Below are 21,976 nucleotides of genomic sequence, written 5' to 3' on the forward strand. Positions count from 1 at the left end.
GGAGAGCGGTCTCCGAGCAATGGTCGGAGAGTGGTCGGGGCAGTCCCCGAGCACAAGAGTGGTCGGAACAGTCCCCGAGCACGATGGTGGTCTGGACAGTCCCTGAGCAGGATGGTGGTCTGGACAGTCCTCGAGCACGATTGTGGTCTGGACAGTCCCCGAGCACAAGGATAGTCACGACAGTCCCTGAGCACGAGAAGTGTGGCAAAAAACCATATGCCACTTGTACTATTATTTTATGTATTTATTTATTTACTTGCTCTGTCAAGTCTAATCTGACACGTCTGGTCAAAAAAGTAGATGGGTATAGCACGTCATACTACCATTTTGTCTTGTCAAGCAAACAGTTGCGTGGCACCAGTCAGTAGGTGCATCAGCGTGGGCCCTACCACACTGGCAACGAAGAGGCGCACATACAAACGCAGATCTCGAGGCTAAGTAATGCTGTAAACGTGAAAGCAACCGTCTGCAGCGCATGCGCATGTCTCCCAAGAATCCCAGGCAGACGAAACGGCATAACTCTTGGGTTAAATATAGTATAGGATAGGTAAGTTACTATTTACTGAACCCCATTGCCATTCGCAACCGTAGCTTTCTTCTTCCTCTCGCCAACCCTAATACATATGAAATTGCCACCAATCAATCCGCTGCCATTTTCCCATTCACCAGCAAGGCCAGAGTCATGGCGAAAAGTGATGCGCAGAAGAAAACAGGGGTCATGGCGAAGGAATGGTGGAAATTGAGAAGCAACGAGCAGACCATTGAAGACCTCATCACCATGGGGGTACTCCACAACAAAGAGCTCATAGGATGGCGTGCACCGGAGGGCGAGGGGTACCCCGATCCACAACCAGGTGAGATCATGGTGTTCGAAGACTTCTTTAAACGGGGATTTGGGGTTCCGGTACATCCGTTTCTTCAAGGGCTCTGTCTTTACTACGAGATTGGGATTTGCAATCTGCATCCTAACTCGATCAATGAGCCCAAGGGGGGCCCGGAGGAGAACTCAGCCAGCAAGCGTCGATAGGTGATTTTTGCCTGGTCGGATGATGACGTAGAGGAGGGAGAGGATGCAGACACCTTTTGACTTGTCCCTCGAAAGAGGAGTAAGCAACTAGAGTCGATGGAACAAGGTGTCTCCTCCATGCCTATGGGACCCACATCGCCGACAGCGGCGAAGGATGTAGTCAGGTTGACCTCGAGAGTACCTGGGCAAGGAACTCAACCGGCGACGGGAGCGACAACTCGACTGAGCACACCACCGACCACTGTAGTGCGAAGGACAAGCAGTGGAGGGGTCGAGCACCAAGGCCCAGCGATAGTGCTAGATGTAGAGGGAGACCAGGAGTCACCCACATAGCACGTGGAGCAAGTACGGCCAAAGAGACGCGCCTTCTCCACATCATTCCACGCTTCCAACATGTAAGTATTTGTAACCTCATTATAAGTTAGCAATTTGCATTTAATATGATTGCTTTCTGAACTTATCTCGGATGTACTAGCTTGGCGTCCACCGAAAGTCTAGACCAGCTAGCCGGAAGTGGTGTGGCGCTGCCAATAAGTGTAGAGCAGACTGCCTACCAGCCGACCACCGAGGAACCCATAGTAGAAGATCCGTTGGGGCCTTAGCAAGCAAACAGTCAGACAACAGTCCCTGAGCAAGTGGTTGATGGAACAGCCGAGCCGGGCACGAGTGCTCCGAGCACTAAACCTACTGAGGGCAACACCTCAGCATCGAGGGTAACAGAGCAGACCAAAGAGCAGCGGCCGAAGGTGAGAGCACATACCACGTTTATCGATGCTAAAACCCGTGGGAAGGCTGTGGTGATCATAGATGCTGCTGACGCTGGACTAGCACCAGGACCAATGAAGAGCCCAAAGAGGACGAGGTGGAGGAGGTCCTGGGCCATCCGCAAGACAAGCGACAACATGTTTATGTGTCATGTTGGCGGAACGACCAATGGGTTATCCATGAGGAAATCCCGGAGGTCAAAGAAACCAAGAAAGTTGAACGGGTGGCGAAATGGCTTGTGACAGAGGTGCAGGTAAGCTTTGCTTCACCACCTGATCTTGCTGTCTAGTCGAGCTGTCTTACTTAGCTATCTGCACATAGGACTTAATGAAGACCGCAAGGTACCGCAAGAAATGCTTCTACCAGATCGAGGGGATCGCTGCAAGCAACAAGGAGCTGACGGCAGAGGTGGAACGCTTGCGCCAGCGACTTGAAGCCGCCAACCATGAAAAGACGGTGCAAGAGTCCCAGAACCAGAACCTGGTCGTCTAGCTCAGTAATAAAGAGCAGGAAAGAACAAGTAAGTAGCCACTTTATCATAACGACTGCTGACAAGTGTTGTTGCGTTGTTGGTAGTAACAGCTGTAGTGTAGGCGTAGAAGCCAAAGTGATCCGTCTTCGAGAGGAGAACAGTCGTGCGGTCGTGGAGTGTGATCGCCTGAAAGAGGACAACAAAAAACTAGCGCAAGACCAGTCGTAGCTCTGGGACCACACGACCAAGATGACAGAGGAGCTGAAAGGTAGGTTGTCCAACCACCTTTGCTTGTTTTTGTCGCCTACCGTAGTTTGGCGTAGTATAGCTTCTTAACAGCATGTGCGGTTTGCAGTTATAAAAATCAATGCAAAGAAGCATCTAGAGGCCGTGATGAAAGACCGTGATGGCTAGAAGGTGCAATGCCAAGAGACCACCAAAGACCATGACACCTGGAAAAGCCGGTCCCAGGAGGTGGCAAAGGGCATTCTGCCAGTCCTTAACCTCATCGATCCGGCGCTAGCAGAAGATGTGCCAGGAACGCCGCAGCTAGGATTGATCGAGAGATGCCAAAAGGCATGGGGATGGTTCTAGGAGTTCATGAACGAGGCGGGAGAGTATGCAGGCGCACATGTGCTAAGCATGGTATGTGCTCACTACCCCTTGATCGAGCTCAAGCGCCTAGAGGCTGGATATCCGAAGGAGGTAGATCCAGACAAGGCCGAGGAGCTACAGATGACCCAGCTGGACTTGTCAGCGAAAATAATTGGTGATATTAACCTGTGTGAAGGTGCGACACCACTCGTACAAGGAACGCCATCAACAAGTCAGCTGGGAGCACCATCATTTTCAAGCCAACCGATGAAGCCTGCGGTCTCGACCAGCCAGGCATTGGCGGGGCCATCTTCTTCAGCTCAATCAGTGCTAGAGTCCCCAAGACCCTTGCACGATGTCAGGCCCAGCGAGCAGCAGGTGCCGCGTGCCCCGACCAGCCAATAGTATAGGCTATAGCTGTAGAAGAAGATGTAGTTGTGTTATTGTAAACTTGGACCTTTTCAGGCAAGCTTGTAATAACGTAACTGTATATCAACACAAGCTTGTTTGTTTTGTAGAAAACGTGTTTAAGCTCGGATATCGTGTTGATGTAACTAAGTTAGAACGTGTTGGTGTTCTATTTAGTTGTACCAGTTTAGTCGACACGTCATCCTGAAAGGTTTGTATGGCCCTGGTTTGTCTTGTGATTAGAGTGTAAGGTGCGTAGCTTGTGCACATGTAGAAACACACAAGTCAAACCAGAGAGCACCTGTCAATCACCCGTAGCGTAGAGAACAGATCCCATGCATGCGTTGGGAGGAACCGGAGACAGGGCCTGCTCTGAAAACCCGAGAAGGAATGGTGGTTGGTTTTAACTGGTTGAGTTAGAATAACAATAGACTTCGAAGTGACACATTAGAGTGGTCGGAGAAATCATAATAGCTTTATTAAAATAAATCGAAAGTACAAGAGGGGTACATATCTTAGTAGTTAAGCATAGAAACGCCTAAGCTTGTCGATGTGCCATGAATTGGGTACGTCTGTACCGTTTAGGTGAGCTAACCTGTAAGATGTTGGGTTTGTAACCTCCTTAATCATGAAGGGCCCTTCCCATGGTGTTGCGAGTTTGTGGACGCCAGCCTGATTTGTCTTCCACTTCAGGACCAGGTCCCCAACCATGAAGAAGCGCTCCTTGACGTTCTTGTTGTAGTACCTGCGCAACACAACAAGGTATTTGGCTGTACGTACACATGAATCGAGCCGCTTCTCTTCTGCACTATTCACTTCTAGCTCCCGTACTTCATTGGCCTTGTCTTCATCGAAGTTCTCTACCCGTGCTGATCTGAAGGCTATATCTGCTAGAAACACTGCCTCAGCGCCATAAACCATAAAGTATGATGATACGCCGGTATTGCGACTGGGCTGGGTTCTGAGACCCCAGACCACGGCTGGTAACTCTTTGAGCCATCTTCCGGGAGCTTTGTCATTTTCTCTGTACATCCTCTTCTTAAGTGCGTCCAGGATCATACCATTTGCCCACTTGACTTGTCCATTAGCTCTAGGATGTGCCACCGAGACGTATTTTACTACTATGCTCCTTTCATCGTAGAAGTCTTAAAAAGCGTTCTCGGTGAACTAAGTACCCAGATCAGCGATGATGCTATTAGGTATGCTGAAGCGATGGATGACCTGGTCGAGGAACACGACAGCCTTTTCTGAAGATGCCTTAACCAGGGGCATGTACTCTATCCACTTGGAGAATTTGTCGATCAGCACAAAGACGCATGTAAATTTCCCAGGGGCTGGTTTGAAAGGCCCGATCATATCCAGTCCCCAGCATGTGAAGGGCCAAGAGGCTGGTATAGTCTGAATCTCGTGTGCTGGTACGTGGATTCTCTTGGTGAAGAACTGACAACCTTCACAATGGCGGACTAGCCTCTCTGTATCGGCTACGGCTGACGGCCAATAGAACCCTGCTCGGAAAGCCTTGCCCACTAGCATTCTTGAGGCCACGTGATTGCCGCAGGAGCCAGAGTGGATTTTGTCCAGGAGATGTTCACCATCCTCCTAGGTTATACACTTCATCAAGATTTCCTCCTTCGCGTTCTTGCGCCACAATTTGCCATCGACGAGCAGATACTGCTTACTGCGATGCATCAGGCGTTCGTTTTCTGTCCAATCGGTGTAACCACTACCATCTGTCAGGTACTTGATGAAAGGTACTCTCTAGTCAGGCTCTTTAGTGATCGAAGGTGGTTTGGTGGTGTTTGACGCCAGAACCATAGCCACCAATAGCTGGTCTGGAGGCTTGTCGACCGCGGGATCCTCTTCTTTGATGGAGGGCGCGAGCAGGTCTTGAACAAATACGCCATGTGGTACTTTGGCTCGGGATGATCCTAACTTTGACAGCGCATCTGCTGCTTGGTTTTTTGTCCCAGACCACATGTGTGTACTCGATGCCATAGAACTTACCTTCCAGCTTTTTGATCGCTTTGCAGTATGCGTCCATCTTTTCGCTGGTCATATCCCAGTCCTTGTTGAGTTGGTTGATGACTAGAGCTGAGTCTCCATAGACATAGAGACGTTTGACACCGAGCTCAACCGCAATGCGTAGACCATGTAGGCATGTTTCGTACTCGGCGGCGTTATTAGATGCTAGGAAATAAATCATGAGGACATATCAGAGCTACTCCTTGGATGGTGATACGAAAAGGACTCCTGCTCCTATGCCATCGATGTTGAGAGAGCCATCAAAGTACATCTTCCAATACTCGGCGGGTCCCTAAGAGGCAGGTGTGCTTAAGTTTGTCCACTCGACAATATAATCGATGAGTGCCTGAGACTTGATTGTAGTACGGCTTGCAAATTCCAAGGAGAAAGGGCATAGCTCCATTGCCCATTTGACAATGCGCCCATTTGCATCCTTGTTGCGAATGATGTCTCCTAGAGGGTACTCAGTCATGACCATCACGCGATATCCGTCGAAGTAGTGTTTCAACTTTCGGGATGTGATTAGTATGGCATAGATTAGTTTCTGAATCTGTGGGTACCTGGTCTTGGATTCATTGAGCACCTCACTGACAAAATAAATTGGTCGATGTACCTTGTAGACGTGGTCGGGCTCGTCGCGCTCGACCACCATGGCAGTGGAGACCACTCGATTAGTTGCCGCAATGTAAAGCAGGAGGGTTTCGTCTTCTCTGGGAGCAGTGAGGACCGGAGGTGATGTAAGGAATTGTTTCAGCTGTGTAAAGGCAGCGTCTGCTTCCTTCGACCACTCAAACTTCTCGGATGCTTTGAGTAGCTTGAAAAATAGTAGTCCTTTTTCACCTAATCTTGATATGAAACGACTGAGGGCAACCATGCATCCGGTAAGCTTCTGAACATCCTTCACCTTTTTGGGCGGCTTCATGTCCAAGACAACTTTTACCTTCTCTAGGTTAGGGCATATGTCGTCGTGACTAACGACGTTGCCGAGCAATATACCAGATGGAACACCAAAGATACACTTCTTTGGGTTTAATTTCCATTAGAATGTGTTAAGAGCTGCAAAGGTACGTTCGAGGTTGTCAACAAGGGTGTATGCTTCCTTGGTTTTAACAACTACATCGTCAACATAAGCCTCGACGAGGTCGTCTTTTATCTTGTCTTTGAGGCAGGCATGTATGGCGCGTTGGTAGGTAGCCCCGGCGTTCTTGAGCCCAAACAACATGGTTGTGTAGCAGTAGGCGCTGAAGGGCGTGATGAAGGATGTCTTGATCTAGTCGTCCTTTTTTAGAGCGATCTGGTGATAACCAGAGTAGCAATCGAGAAAGGAAAGCAACTCGCAACCGGCAGTTAAATCTACGACCTCGTCTATGCGAGGTAAGCTAAAGGGGTCTTTAGGGCAGTGTTTGTTGAGATCAGTGTAATCAACGCACATTCTCCATTCATTATTCTTTTTGCGTACAAGAACCGGGTTGGCTAACCACTCTGAATGATACACTTCTTTGATAAATCCGGCTGCCAAAAGCCATGTAACTTCTACCCTAATAGCCTCCTTTTTGTCGCAAGCAAACCATCGTAGCTTCTGCTTGATAGGTTTGGCCTTGCCATTGACATTTAAGGAGTGCTCGATCAAGTTCCGAGGTACACCGGGCATGTCAGCGGGTTTCCATGCGAACACACTCACGTTGCTCCTCAAGAACCTGACGAGCATGTCTTCCTATTTAGGATCCAGGTTGGCCCCGATAAGGGCTGTTTTGCTGGGATCACCATCAACCAGCTGGATCGCTTTGTGCTCTTTGGACTTGATGTTCTTGCGTGGGGCCTCGAGCTCTGGGATCTCTAGGTGGTCGGCTGGGGTCTTCTTGGCATCGAGCGTGGTCTCGGCCATGTGAATAGAGAGGTCGTGAGCCTTTGCTATTTTGAAGTTGTCGTCCTCGTAGGTATAAGCTACGTATACATTGCCCCTAAGAGTTAGAACACCTTTCTCAGTAGGCATCTTGAGCACCAAATACCTGTAGTGAGGTATGGCCATGAACTTGGTGAGCGCTAGTCGACCAAAGATAGCATGGTAGGTGCCTTCGAAGTTAGCGACCACGAAGTTGACGTAGTCAGTGCGGAAGTGGTCTAGGGTACCAAATGGCACAGGTAGCGTGATCTGCCCGAGAGGTGTGGAGCTCTGTCCAGGGAGAACACCCTAGAACTGTGCCTCGTATGGCTTGAGATCAGCCTAGGTTATCTTCAGGGCTAGCAAACTGTTCTTGAACAGTATATCGATGGAACTACCGCCGTCAATCAGCACTCTATCGAACTGAACCTTGTTGATACAAGGATCGAGAACCAGAGGAAAACGCCCTGGCTCAGGTATTGCAGCCCATTGGTCCTTTCTGCTAAAGGAGATCTCGCGGTGAGACCAAGGAGGGAGCCATGGATCAGCGATGAGGTTGTCGACGTTGGCCATGTTCAAACAAGCGCGGGTGAGCAGCTTGCGTTCTCATTTGGTCTCGATGGACACTTTGCCCCCAATGATGGTGTGGACGCGATTGGTTGGCTTGATGTACTTGTGATGGGGATCTACGTCTTCATCATCGTTGTCCTCGTTACGCTGCTCCCCTGCGTCGTTAGGCTTGTTGGATGTATTCGGAGCCTATTGGCGCGTGTAGATAGATTTGAGAACACAACAATTCTCCATGGTATGGTTTGATTTAGGATGGAGCTGGCAGGGTCCTTTCAATGCCTTGGCATAGTCCTCTTCGTAGTTGCGACGTTTGCCACCTTTTTTAACGGTGTTGACTTCGCCGTCATCTTCCCGAGCACGCTTGCCCCTGTAATCGTCACGGCGATTACGCCGCTGATTACGCTGGTCGCGGTGGTCGTGGGAATCATTGCGCTGGTTACGGCGATCAAAATTGTCATTCCGACCACAGTTGTCGCGGTAGTCGTCGTGGTGTGGGGGTGGTCAAAGCGTGGAACCCTTACTACTTCTTCGATGATTATCTTTTTAGCATCATCGGCATCCGCATATTTTTTAGCAGTGGCTAAGAGCGCTGTGACCGATTCAGGTCTTTTGCGGAGGAGCTTGTCCCTTAGGGCATCGTGGAAGCGGAGACCAGTGATGAAAGCTTCGATTGCCTCGTTGTAGGAGATTGATGGGACCTTGATGCGCATCTCCGAGAAGTGTCGGACGTACTCACGCAATGGCTCATCTTTGCGATCTCGAATCCGCTGCAGATTATATTTGTTGCCGGGTTATTCGCAAGTAGCAATGAAGTTGTCGATGAATGCTTGCTTGAGCTCTTGCCAAGAATCAAAGTAGTTCGTCGGCAAGCTGACCAGCCATTGGTGGCCTGCATGGCCGACGGCGATGGGGAAGTAATTAGACATGACATGCTCGTCAGCCATGGCTGATCTGCACGCGGTTTCGTAGAGCATGACCCATAACTCGGGATTCTCCTTGCCGTCGTACTTCTGAAGTTTTTCGAGCTTGAAGTTTTTGGGCCATATGACTTGGCAAAGATGAGGAGTAAACTGCTTCAAACCCGGAGGGCCGTGGGTAGTATCATATTCCATATGGTGATAGCTTTCGTGGGATGCATGATCGTTGGCTCTTTGGTTAATGCGATCGCACAGATCGCGTTCTCCGAGGGAATGGCGGAGATCGTTATTGCCGTCATGGCGATCCCGATTGCCACGCTGGTTGACCCTGCGACTGTGGTTATCACGGCGATTGTCGCAGTTGTCTCGTCGATTATCGTCCGAGTTGTTGCGGCGGTTGTCATCCCGACCACCATCATGACCACCGTTTCCGCCTTGACGGTTGTCTGATGGGTCGTTGTTACGCGAGCCATGTTGGTTGGGTGATTGTGGGTGACTTGAGTACTGGCGACTGCGGCTTGATTCGACTGAGATGGACGGAGCCCGGGCTTGGTTTGCAATCTCTGCGGTCTGGGCCATAGCAGCCATTAGGTAAGCTTGTATATCATCACGAACTGCCTAGATTTCCGGGGTATTGGGTAGTCGTTGCATTGTTGCCATAGCAACAGCCACGTTGGTGCTTGGAGTCCTGAAGACTTGCTTGTCCCCTACCCTATCAAAGGCATTGTTAAGATCGCGTGGCTGGACCCTTATGCGTCGTGCCTCCTCTTCTGCCTCGGCTTCGGCTTGTCGGCGATTAAACCGGTCAATATTGCGCGCTTTGCGTGCTAGCCTTTCTTGTTCTGTTTTGCCAACTGCCGGTGGTTCGTCATTACTGACAACATTGATCAAGTCTCCTCGTCTTAGTGGGAAGGATGGGAATCGTGGGAACCCCGGGGCGTAGTCTAGGATATCCAGATCATATTCAACTCCTTCATTGTCATGATGCTGGAGCTCGGTGTGGACGGAGCCATTAGATGCGATGCCGGACGGGGAGCTTGAGCCGCTCTCTTGAACTGTGTGGACCGATCCTTCTTGATACTCCTCAATCCGGACCATATTGACGAAGTTGGGCAGGCCATAGGGCTGAGCCTGGTAGTTCTCCATCGAGGCTTCGCACTCGGAGAGCCGGAGACCCATCGCGGGGGCTGGTCGGCAACGAATGGAGCGCCCTTCAGGAGTAGATGTGAATACGAGATCCGTACCGAGTCGTGCAGGACAACTGGCCCGAGCTGGTCGAGTAGATCTGTTGTGGGTAGTGGTTACCTGCTCATTAGGCTGATTTTGAATCGAACTTATCAGAGCTAGGGTTTCAGCAAGCTTGGTGCTGACCCGATCGATGGAGTCGAGCAGGTCGGTGTTGTCGATCTGCCTCCCTTTATAGCGTGGAAGCGGACGACGGGTTGTCGGCGTGGCAGAAGACGATGCTGGTGTGGCCGAAGCCAGATCCACCGTGGTCGAAGCCGTAGCCGATGCAGGTGAAGCAGTGGTCGACGCAGATTGAATCCGCGCCTCCTCCGTGGTCATGGCGATGAAGTTGTCGGAGCTAGTGGTTCAGGTGATCTGGCCGATGGTGAACGTGAGGCCGTTCGGCGTAGCCATGGAACCGGGGATGATGACCATCTTGTTCGTCTGGAGAGCAGTACGCACACCCCCTACCTGGCGCGCCACTGTCGATGAAATATGGTCGGCAGACAGATACGCAAGCTACAAACAAGATGGTGACGCAAGACAGACACGAGGTTTTATCCAGGTTCGGCCGCCGCGAAGGCGTAATACCTACGTCCTGCGTCTGATTGTATTGCTGTATGTCAATGAGATGTTTTTTGAGAGGGGTCCCCTGCCCGCCTTATATAGTCTGGGGGCAGGGTTACGGGTCTGGAAACTAATCCTAATCAGTTACAATTGTCATAGGTGGCCGGATAAGGATTCCTATTCTAACCGACCAGGATCTTGCTTGATTTCTAAGTCTGCCTTGATTCCTTGCGCGGGACTCCGAGCAGATCGGCCGGGCCGCGCGTCGTCTTCTAGTGGGCCAGACATCCTGGTCCGGGCTGGCCCAAGCCTAGCCGTAAGGGTATAGGGGTTAATACCCCCACACGGGACGAGCGCCAATGACTGGACCGCCTAGGCTGTAGGGTCGAGGCCGCCCCGCGACGACAGGTCGTCCGCATCACCACTTCCTCTGTGTCGCCATAGGACGCGCCGCCGATTAGGTCTACCTCTTGGACGGACGGATTTGGCTTGCCCGGCTGGGGGAGGGACCAGAGCAGTGAGGGGCAACGGCACGGAGAGGACTAGAAAGGAGGAGCGGCGCCCGTCGAAGACGTGGAGAAGAGGGTTCGCGAAGCGTGCTAGATGGTAAGGTTGAACGGCTAGATCAATCTCGACACAGGAATCGAACGGCCGATAAGAAAACAGGCGACGTGGACCAGTGAGATATGCGAGCTTGGCTCTGATTTAGAGAGAGAGAGAGATGCCTGGGCTCTCCTGCGTCGTACATTTTCTACAACCAAAATTGGAACATTTTATCTCGTATACAACTGGATATATAAATACAATCATACGTGGATTATTGAATCCACACGACACGAACATTTTAAATTCATTTTTTTCTCTTTGGTAGAACAAATTTTTGCGAACTTTAGGAGGCAGAGTAGTAGTTTCACTACTGTCTCTTTATCCCTGCAACCTTTTCAAATTCCAGTGTTCCAAGAATCGAGCATGCCATTCTCCTTTCATATATATACATATTCTCAGTCATCATCGTCTGCTTTCAGACTCCATTCTATATTATTCATTCATTAATTCATTGGCTAGAGATTTCTCGGCTGCTCTGTTCTGCTTCTGCATCTGTGGTGAGTGAGCTAGAACCTCGTACCCTTTATTCATCTCCTCTTTATTGATCAAATTTACAGACACACATGCATAGACGATGGTCTCATCACGATCGATCACATAGCAACAAAGCCAACAACTAAGCTAACCCATGTCGATACTATTAGTAATATTAGCCAAGCACTGCATGACAGTAGAGGAGTATATGAGCTTCAGCTAGCTAGCTACGGCCACGCCATCCTTGCAGACGAGACGACCATGCGCTCAGATTCAGCAGGTAGCGGCGCAGCGTGTGGTGCAGTCGAAGCTGCACCCTCCGCCGCCGCCCCCTCCGCCGCCGTTCTTGCCGCCGTAGCTGAAGGTCCGGAAGCAGCGCGACGGGCAGGTGAGGCGCTTCCCGCGGCATGGACCGTCCTGCGGGCACACCGTGGACGGCGGCACCACCGTGCCGCGCCGGTACCCGAGCCCGCCGCCCTCGGCCCACCCGCCGAAGAACCCGCCCCCGGGCCGCGCGCCGCCGCCGGGCCCCGGTTGCCCCGCGCCGCCGAACCACGGCATCCCGGCGAAGAAGGCGCCCGGGTCGCCGCCGCCGCCACCGCCCGGATTGTTGCTGTTGTCGGAGTGGCGGCCGCTGTGTCCGGCCGCCGATACCGCCAGCAGGGCGAGGAGCAGGACGAGGGGCAGGAGCAGCACAGCGGCGGAAGCACCGGGCTTGGTGGCCATGGCGGCGGCGGCGGCGCTCCAGCTACTTCCTGGTTGAAGGAAAAGGAAAGGAAAGGGTTTGGGACGAGTCTTCTCTGGGCGGGGGAATCCAACTGCGCGACTCGAGAGGGATGCTTGTGAGCTAGTACCAGTGTGAGCACGGCCGGCAGCTACTTATGGAGACGATAGAGGTGGAGGGCCCGACGACGGATTGGAGAGGACTTTGGGGAAAGTGGAGGGCTGGTGGGGCGGTGGCGCAATCTGCGGCGTGTCGATTCGACTCGGACCCTGCTGCTGCGGCCGCTGTGAGCTTCACCATCAGTGCGGTCTAGCTAATCAGCTGTCTGTCACTGTGTGGCGCCAAGCCATGCCATCCGCGGTTGACAGCTGACAGGTACGTGTACCGGAACGGAACCACGGGCGCGCTACGGTAGTACGGTTTGTTTACCCCAAATTGCAAACGCTCTGCCGACTGACTCTTCTCCAAGCTTATTTACAGCGAGCCTGACCATGCATACTCTCAATGTCTTGGAGTTCGCGGCCGGCGCTGCACGATGCTCGTCTTTAATGGCGAACTGTGGTGGGCGGGCGCGATCGGCGAGTGTGTCGCGGGCGCGGAGTATTTGAGGGTACGGTGGGTTCCGTTCCGGCCGGGCATGCCGACCTTGGCAGTCTGCACTGCAGGCTCTCGGGAGTCCAAAACTAGAGAGCCTGCAGCGTGCAGACCCTGCCTCGGTCTGCCCGTGTGCCTGTGTGTATAACTGTACTACTACAAGACATTGAGAAGACTTGAGAGTACTTACGGCCGGCCAGTTTCACCGGTGCAGCGCTCCCCTCGTCGTCCCCGGCGCCGGCGGGCGAGCACACGCTCCCCGGCCTGTTGCAGTTCAGTGCGGTTGACTTTACCTCGTCCATCAGAATTCACGTCACATTTTTATAGTCACTCAGAAACAAGAAATTCAGCAGAACACACACACACACACGTATAAACGTGTCTTCCAGTTTGGTTCCTTCCTTACCTTGGACGGCAAATTGATACGAGAAAGCCAAAGCTTCTTTCTTTCATCATCCAAACCCACATAGAAAGTCAAGCTTGCCTGCCGACGTCCGATACGTCAACGAGAATCAATCCTTGGATTGTGCCTCACAACCACACAGCCAGAGGGCCGCCGTTGACTTTGGTGAAAATATGGCAACGACGCACAGCACTAGGAGTCCATCCACACTTGACTCGCGCGACCATCGATGCTGTAGCTGTAAGCCGCCACGTGCACCCCCGCTGCCGCTGCCACGCGTGCATTTCGAGGGCAGCAATGCGAGTCCCGGTGCACCACTATATATATCCACAAGAGAGGATAGATATTTTTCTTAGCCCTTGTTTAGTTCCACCCTAAATTTCTAAAAAGTGCTATAGTACCTATCACATCGAATGTTTGTGGCCCGTGCATGGAGCATTAAATATAGACGAAAAAAAACTAATTGCACAGTTTGGTGGAAAATTGCGAGACGAACGTTTTGAGCCTAATTAGTCTATGTTTGAACACTAATTGCCAAATAAAAATGAAGATGCTACAGTAACCCCAAATTCTAACTTCGTGGAACTAAACAAGGGCTTAGATGACGATGACTTATGTACGAAGGGAGTATAAGAATAGCCAATGGTTTTTAAATCGTTAGATATTATCTTGCATCATTGGCAAAGACAATAGCATAGCGTATATCGCTGGCGAGTTCCCGTCGGACATTCTTGACCGGGGATTTCCCCTTTTACCAGTAGCCTGTAGCCGGTTTGTAAATTAGAAGCCGACGGATAGTCGCCGACGCTGAGCCGTCGATAAGGTGATGTTTGGTTTCACTGAACTAATAACTAGTTGACTAATTTTTAGTCCCTATAAGTATCAAACAGGATAACTGATTGTTTGTTCGGTAGTTATGGACTAGTTGTTAGTTCACTTATAGGAGCTAATAGGACTAGTTGTTAGTCCTATTCCATCCAAACAGGCCATAAGTTGATGGTTCATGCTCCTGGTTGTTGGTTAAAGCATTGCATGCTTCAATCTATCAGGAAAAATACATTTAAGATAGTGTTTTCTTTATTGTCGGGGACTCAACACTGTTGGTTATAGATAAATCTTAATGGAGACGGGCATAAACGATTAATGGAGGCGGGCAACTCAGTCGCCTCCAATCAAAGGCATCGGTAAATCATGAACAACCGAGGCGGTTTGTATGCCTGCCTCCATTAATCGATAAAAAAATAAAGAAAAAATCCAGCAAGCCCGTCGAGCCCATCGACGAGCCCGCTGAGCCCATCCGCGCGTGCGTCGCCACCACCCGCTGGATTCGCGTGTGCGCCGCCACCACACCCGTCCCTAAGCCGGATCCGCCTCACCAGTGCCTGATCTGCCACCACTGAGCCGGTTCCATCGCGCCCGTGCCCGATCCGGCGCCGAAGGAAGGAGAGAGAGGGCACCGCCGGCGTCGAAGGATAGAGAGAGAGTGCCGCCACCGCCGAAGCCTCGCCCCGATCCAGATCCGTCGCGCAACCCACAAGCCGGATCGACTGCGCCGCCCGGATCTGAGCGTCGGAGAGGAGAGGAGCGCCATCACTGAGATCCACGCCGCCGCCGTCGTGCGGGAGAGAGGGGCGCCATCGTAGGAAGCGGCGCTGGGGGAGACGGAGGTGCGCGGGGGAGGGAGAGGGCGCGGGTGAGAGGGAGGGGCCCGAGGCGCCACCGCGTGTCCCGCCGCCACCTGCCCGGGTCGCCACCGCCTGGCACGCCACCTCCTGTGGAGGGAAGAGGAGAGAGAGGGAGATGTCACGAACCCTGGGAGGGAGAATGAGAAGGGGGCGCGCAGCTCCATGCGCTCGGAGGGAGTCGGGGGGGGGGCACAGGGAGTCGGGGCTCGGTCGGCTAAGGAGGGAGAGGGTGAGGAACAGAGTGAGTGAAGGAACCCTAACTTCCTCTATTTATATGGAAGATGGTTACCGGGCCTCGCCTGGGCCTGTTGGGCCTCGGCCTTTTTGGAGGCGGGCCTTATAGTGTGCCCACCTCCAAAATTAGATTTATGGAGGCGGGCACCTTAAGACGAGCGCCTCGGTAAATAGGCCATTTTTGGAGGCGGTTGTCTTAAGGCGTCCGCCTCCGTAAATCGATTTTAGGATAGGGTTGTATTTTTACCGCCTCGGTAAATAAATGTGACCGCCTCCGTTAATAGCCCAGCATTTTAGCAGGCGGTTGGATTTTGTGCCGCATCCATTAATGTTTGGGCACCATTACCTAAAATCATTTCTGTAGTAGTGACATGAGTGTCATTTGTAATCGTTAGTTTTGGGTATCCGTCGGTTTTATTTACTCGTCAACTCTAACGTTATGCAATAGTTTATCATGATTTTTTCCATATCTTGTTGCTTATTATATTTCAATGGTTGAATCGGTTAGAGACAAACATTCAAAGTGTCATAAAAGAAACAATAAGAAAATAGTGTACATTAAACATTCTAGTATCATTTCAAAACCAACAAAAATGAGCTTCTACATAGTTAGACGATCAACATCAACTAGTTATAATAGATAACGAGAGCTTGTACTAGCAAATAAACACCAAAATATTTTGATAAATTTTTGAAAAAATATTTTTACACCTTTCCTCCCTTCTCAGTCGCCTGAACGTTCAGGCGATCCATCTCACTGTTCAGAGATCCTACTAGTAGCAGTCACTATGTTGATCACATGACAGCATACTAGTAATAGTTATCACTGTTGTCTGAAAAAACTACTAGTAAATCCCTTATTTTTACGATTGCTTGGTATTTTTTATAATATTTCTAGTCCGATTTATCTCCCTAAAAATTCAAAATAATTCGATTTGCCCATCTGACACGGTGCCACATCAGTAAAACATCATCAAAACCACCCAAAATGTAAAAGCAAATGGTCTTATAAATTGAACGAGCTAAAAAGAACTGGTTTTGTAGTTTAAGGAATAAAATCTGACACCGCGCTGGCCCTCGTTTGCCAGTCTGAAATCCTGTCGAGATGGGCCTCCTACGGCCCGCTATGGGTTTCCGCGATCCAAGTTTTTTGGCCCGTTCTCCTGACCCAGAAAGCAAAAGCAATTATAAGTTCCCCATCCGCACCTCCCCCACTTCCGGCCACCGCCATGTACCGCCGCCGCGCGCTCGCCTTAGCCAGGCGCCGCCGCCGCTGGCTCCTCTGGGCGGGTGCCGCCGCGGGGTGCTACCTGATCTACCGCCACCCGGCCGTGGCAGCGCGGCGCCGCCGCCTCGCGCGCCTCGCCTCCGCGCTGGCCTCCCTCTCGGACGCCGCCGCCGCCGTGGCGTCCGACCCTCGCGGCCTTCCTCCGCTCCGACTCCGACGTTGTCCCGCAGACCCTCAAGCAGGTCTCCAAGCTCGCCGCCTCGCCCGAGGCGGCCGCGTCCGCGTCGGCGCTGTCCGGGGCCCTCGCCGCCGGCGTGCTACGCGGATACTACGCCGCCGCGCCGGGGTCCGGAGCCGCCCCCGGAACCGAAGTCTCGCTCTCGGACCGCGTGCTGGACAGGGTGCTCTCCCCCGACGGGGAGCGCCTCGCTTCCGCCGTCGCCGGCAGCTTCGGGCGCCACCTCGTGCTCGCCTTCTACTCGGCCCCGCCCCAGCCTTCCGCGACGGACGCCTCGCCGGCGAGCTGGGTCGATGCCCTTACCACACCGAGGGGCCAGAGGGCGATCCGCAGCTGGGTCGAGGTCTTCACGGCCACCGCCGTCGGCGTCTTCATAGACAAGACCATCCACATCAACACCTACGATCAACTCTTCGCTGCCGCCACCAACCCTAATTACGGCGCCAGGCTGCAAGAGCTTTTTGTAGCACTCTGCAGCACCTCCGTCGAGACACTGGTCAAGACCTCACATGGCGTCCTGTCCAGTACCAGTGGAAATGCCAGTGGCACTGGCAGCTCTGGTTCCGGCATCAATGGTGGGGCTGGTGAAGGGTGGGTGGAGACAGTGTCAAGTGTGCTGGTGGTGCCAAGCAACCGCAAACTTGTTCTGGATTTGACGGGCGTGGCGACATTCGAGGCAGTGCGGTCGTTCCTGGAGTTTGTGCTGTGGAAACTGAACGCTGGTGCAAGAGCTGGAGGTGATGCCACAATTGGGGCTGGATTGCGTGCTTTGAGGCATATGAGTGATAGGTCCATGGTAATTGCCACGGTTTGCATAGCATTATGCCTGCATGTCTTGAATAGCACTTGGCTCTTGGTTCCGTCTTGAGCCTGTGGATATTCCAGAGTTCCGATTGATGATTGTACAGTTTATATCCCCGCCGTATTTGCTGTATGATTATGTGCCACTAACAGAGTATAGTATACATGGAAGCTGTAAATTCAAAATGGTGGATTTGGGGCATGGAAAAGAACTTGATTGGTAAATTGTTGCAAGCTTTTTTGTGTAATAATTATCACAGTACATTCAGTTAAAACAAAATCTGTTCATTTAACGTTCTCCTATCGTGCACTAATAGTTTTGGTGGGTTCTATTTTATACTGGAAACAGGTCCAATTTACCTCCCTGAATCTTGACACTAGTTTCCAGATGATGATGGAAGTGTGATGTTTCCTTCCACTAATTGTCAGTTACCTCTATGCATTTTTTACCAACTTGTTTTAGTGCTTCTCTTTGTACTTTGATATACATCTTCTGTGTTCAGTAAATTATCACCTATCATATGTGCCATGTGTGTTCAGGAGATGTTGATATGCTTTTGGCTGCCACACCTATTTATTTAATTAATTAATTTGCTTCTTAAGCTGATGTGGATCGCAGATGCAAGGTAATCTACCACTACCAGATCATTTCTGCACTCTTTTCTGAAGCTTATTTTCACTATTTTCTTAAGCTTGTATCACTTCTGTTTACAAAATTTGTTTAGAAGATCTGTTTTCACATAACACTGCTGTTTCCTTACCTGTGCTTGACTGCTCATATCAATCATTTTTTCCTATTGCTAAGTTGGCTGTGTTGCACAGGCGAGGGTAAGGCTTGCCACTGACACCCTTCCCCAGACCCCACACAGAGCGGGAGCTCTCTGCACTGGGTACGTCCTTTTTAAGTTGGCTGTGTCAAATTGGTAAAATTTTTCCAGTTGCTCACTTATGTTGGTTAGACTGAAGTACTGAGATAACTGTTTATCTTTGTTTGTACTGAAGTGCTGAGATGTAACTGTTAATATTTAGGAGCTTTTCTCTACCTTGTCTCATGGGATTGTTATATTTGATCGAAATTATGTAATCTGCCGTGTATAGCGTGGGGGCTGGGTGCGTCCGTTGTGATGCCCCAGACCCAGGCTCAAGCCACTGTGGGCGTTCCCTGTGGTGCTGCATTTTAAAAAAAAAAAAAAATCGCTCGCTGTGCAAACAGCCTTCAGAAGCAGGTGAATGGTGCCACTGGCCAGGCAGCTTTTGGGACTTTTTCTAGGTCCAGGAGTGGTTTGGTCTCTTCTTTAGACAATGCCATGGAGCCGGTGTTCCCCCAAATTCTGGTTTTTTTATGCTCTCTGCTAGACAAGTTGGGCTAAGGTCCTGCTGATTCTTTATTTCTCCATACCATTTTCCATTTTGTAATTCTGATGTGATTATTTGCTTTCTTTGGTGGTTACCTAATTCTGGTGTCATCTATTTAACTTATTTGAATTGATTCTTGAGCTGATGCAGATTGCAGAGACAAAGTAATATACCACTACCAGAGCTTGTATCATCTTTGTTTGCAAATCAGGTTAGAAGATTTCTTTTCACATAATTCCATTTTTTCTTCCTACCTGTACTTTTACAGTTTTATCTGCCATTTGTTTGGTACATGTAGTGCCTGAACCGTGACTAGGGGCTCTTGGTGGGTTTCAACTCTAGCCTACCCCACTTGTTTAGGACTGACAGGCTTTGTTGTTGTTGTTGTTTCATACATGTTGCTAGATTCGCTTTTAGTCACACAAAAATCAGGTTAGAAGATTTCTTTACAAGAATCATGTTAGAAGATTTCTTTTCACATAATACCCACTTTCCCTACATGTTGCCCACCCAGGATAGCATGCTCTGTGGACATCCAGGCCATTACCCTGTGATGTCAAGATTCATTCTAAAGGAGAGAAATTTAACGGTGATATTCATCCGTTGACAGAGTTTTGGGGGAGGGGAATGTGTACCTCCTCCAGAGATCCTTCTTCTCTGGGATGCTGTGCTCCTCCTTGTCTGGGAATCTCCATAACACCGGCAGGTTAGGGTTTTGGGTTGGGGTTTGGGGATGCACTGATGTGGATGCAAATATGATGGAACCTGGTTGCCAAGTCTGGTCATTTTTTTTGGGCATAACACTACAATCTGTACTTGCACTGTTAGTCATCATTTTAATTTTCACATGAGGCATGTCACAAAATTAGTATGTACCAGATCTACAAAGTTTTTGCTTGTATTTATTTTAGTCTGTACTCAATTGCTGATAGACATGGGTTCAATACTCAAGAAGTTCTCTCTAAAATGTCTCAAGGAATTGATTTATATTGTTTCATAATGTCCTCGCTGGTGTAAAGTTGTATTTCTTCCCTAGCCAACTTGGTAGATGGCCTTCAGAGTCCAAACATTCTTTGTCCACACTGTACCAAGAGTACAGTTTGTTAGTACTGTTTGAAAATCTAGCCTGCATTCATGGCCCCTGACTTTCTTTAAAATCTCTAATAAGAGAAATCTCTGTTTGAATTTTGGAGGGTTCCGTACGAGATTGTGCTGCTGTGGTGTTCATATCATATTTCTAACTTTGCTGCTGGGTTCGTCTGGAGCAGCAGCAATTAGGTTGGCAAACCTGCGATGTTTTCAAATTGTATTGTCCAAGTCCAAGAGCATTAAATTCCACAGTTGAGAAACTGATTCTTTGAAAATCTCAGTGGCTGCAGGCACATTAAGAACTTTCAGGGCGAGGGTTAGAAGAACCTACCGTACAATCAGTATCGCCGTGTCAAATTTGGAGTGCCTCTGGATATCCCAGTCTCAGGTGTGAATGCAGGCCTTGCACGAAATTCTCCGCCTATTTTCTCACGTTTTAAGTCAAGATCAGGCCTTCTCCCACCAGATATGTACGGTCACAGGAGGCTACAGGTAATGATTCCAGAACCAATGACCTTTTGTTTCTTCATGGAGAATTGTATGCTACTGCCCTGGCCTACCTTTCATGATTAAAGATTGTTTGACTGGCACTGTCTCTCATGAACCAGGCTGCCTCTTCTGGGTCCATACACTGATATGATCATCATCCGATGGAAGCTCTTCTGTAGCATGCAGACTGCGATGATCGACGTCAGTTAGTGTGCTGGTCAGAGCCTCCGAGGGACGGAAGATGCAGACTAGACTACAGCGATCCACATCAGATAGTGTGCTGGTCAGAGCCACAGGGGGGAGGGAAGATGCACATGCAGGCATGTCGTGATCAAGCTCCCATCTGCGTGCACTCCTCAGCAGGTCATGAAAGAGAGGTGCAGTTCTGGAAGAAAAAAGCCCAAGCTGCCGCCATGGCTGCATGGCAGATGGCACGCACGGATTGGTGGTCAACTCTCTCGTCGCCATCGCCCCATTTAATCTGATAGCTAGCTGACGGCTCCATATACGATATTCAACTTGTTCGCTGGGTCATATTTGGCTTATAAGCCATGGCTTATCAGCCAACGAACAGTATTTTTCTCTCACACCAAACCAGCCAACAGTACTTTCAGCCATGGCTTATAAGCCAAATCAGCCCAAACGAACGGGGCGATTATGTCACCATGCATGCAGATAATAGTCGCAACCTCATCTGTCGCCGCCGCCGATCGAGAAGAACCAAGACGGTGCACGTCAGCATCCGTCGGCCCGCTGACTGCTAGAGAAGGGCATGTCCAGGTGAGGACACGAGTGTCTGTTTGCTTCAGTCAGCTGCTTAGCCAGTAAGCGTTGTATTAAGAGATGGTGTAGTGGATAAAGTAATGAGGAGAACGGCATCTGTCAGGTGTTCTAGAGATATGCCATGCTTGTCTTCTGCATGACAGCATGAGTGCAGCGCAATCCATGGGCAGGTACGGTGTTGTCGTCAACCTCGTGCGTGCATATACAATACTACTGCTGATCTGGCCCTCTCCTGGATACATATATAGCAGCAAGGTCAATGGCTCGCTCTGTCTGATAAGATCCGGACAAAATCTGGCGGCTGTTGTTTGACCTGTTGCGTCTGTCAGGAAGTCATCCCTGGACATGCCAGATCAGGCGTCTGGAATGTGTAGAACTGCTGATGGATGCATCAGCAGTTTTTTTACTTGCTATACAGTATATTGGAGTATGTATATTTTGAACCGTATAATGATGTGCTGGAGATTTATATTGCTGCAGTATTTAACTGAATTTTATTTCTTCTGGTCGATCGAAGGCCAGTAAAGAAGTTTTTACGATTCATGGGATTCACTGTGTGAGCACACATGATTGAACAGGTGCAAGATATTGACGATCTATTGAGCGGAGCAAGAGCTCCTCCAGTGCTTCAGACCCTGAAGGGGAATTGATTAGCAGAGATACTGCACGACGTTGTAACTGTGACAAATCCAATGCAGCATGGCATGCGAATTTCATGCGTTCTCAAAGTTTCATGAACGATACTGAAACTTTTCTGAATCCGGACATACACACATGAGTTCAGGCATATCGCGCTGTTCGCTTGTCTTTTGAGCCGAACT

The 21,976-nt window shown here is 50.3% G+C and overlaps 1 protein-coding gene and 1 pseudogene across 1 annotated transcript; one reads left to right on the forward strand and one right to left on the reverse strand.

The window, feature by feature from the left end:
- Positions 1–11,559: 11,559 nt before the first annotated feature.
- Positions 11,560–12,487, reverse strand: LOC136545061 (glycine-rich cell wall structural protein 1.0-like). Its single transcript, XM_066537108.1, has one exon. It carries the CDS (start codon positions 12,255–12,257, stop codon positions 11,805–11,807), a length of 453 nt encoding a protein of 150 aa, XP_066393205.1. The 5' UTR covers positions 12,258–12,487; the 3' UTR covers positions 11,560–11,804.
- Positions 12,488–16,388: 3,901 nt separating this feature from the next.
- LOC136545062 (protein PHLOEM PROTEIN 2-LIKE A10-like) lies at positions 16,389–21,626 on the forward strand (annotated as a pseudogene).
- Positions 21,627–21,976: the final 350 nt, after the last annotated feature.

This window comes from Miscanthus floridulus, chromosome 3 (assembly GCF_019320115.1).
Source record: "Miscanthus floridulus cultivar M001 chromosome 3, ASM1932011v1, whole genome shotgun sequence".
Taxonomy (NCBI): domain Eukaryota; kingdom Viridiplantae; phylum Streptophyta; class Magnoliopsida; order Poales; family Poaceae; genus Miscanthus; species Miscanthus floridulus.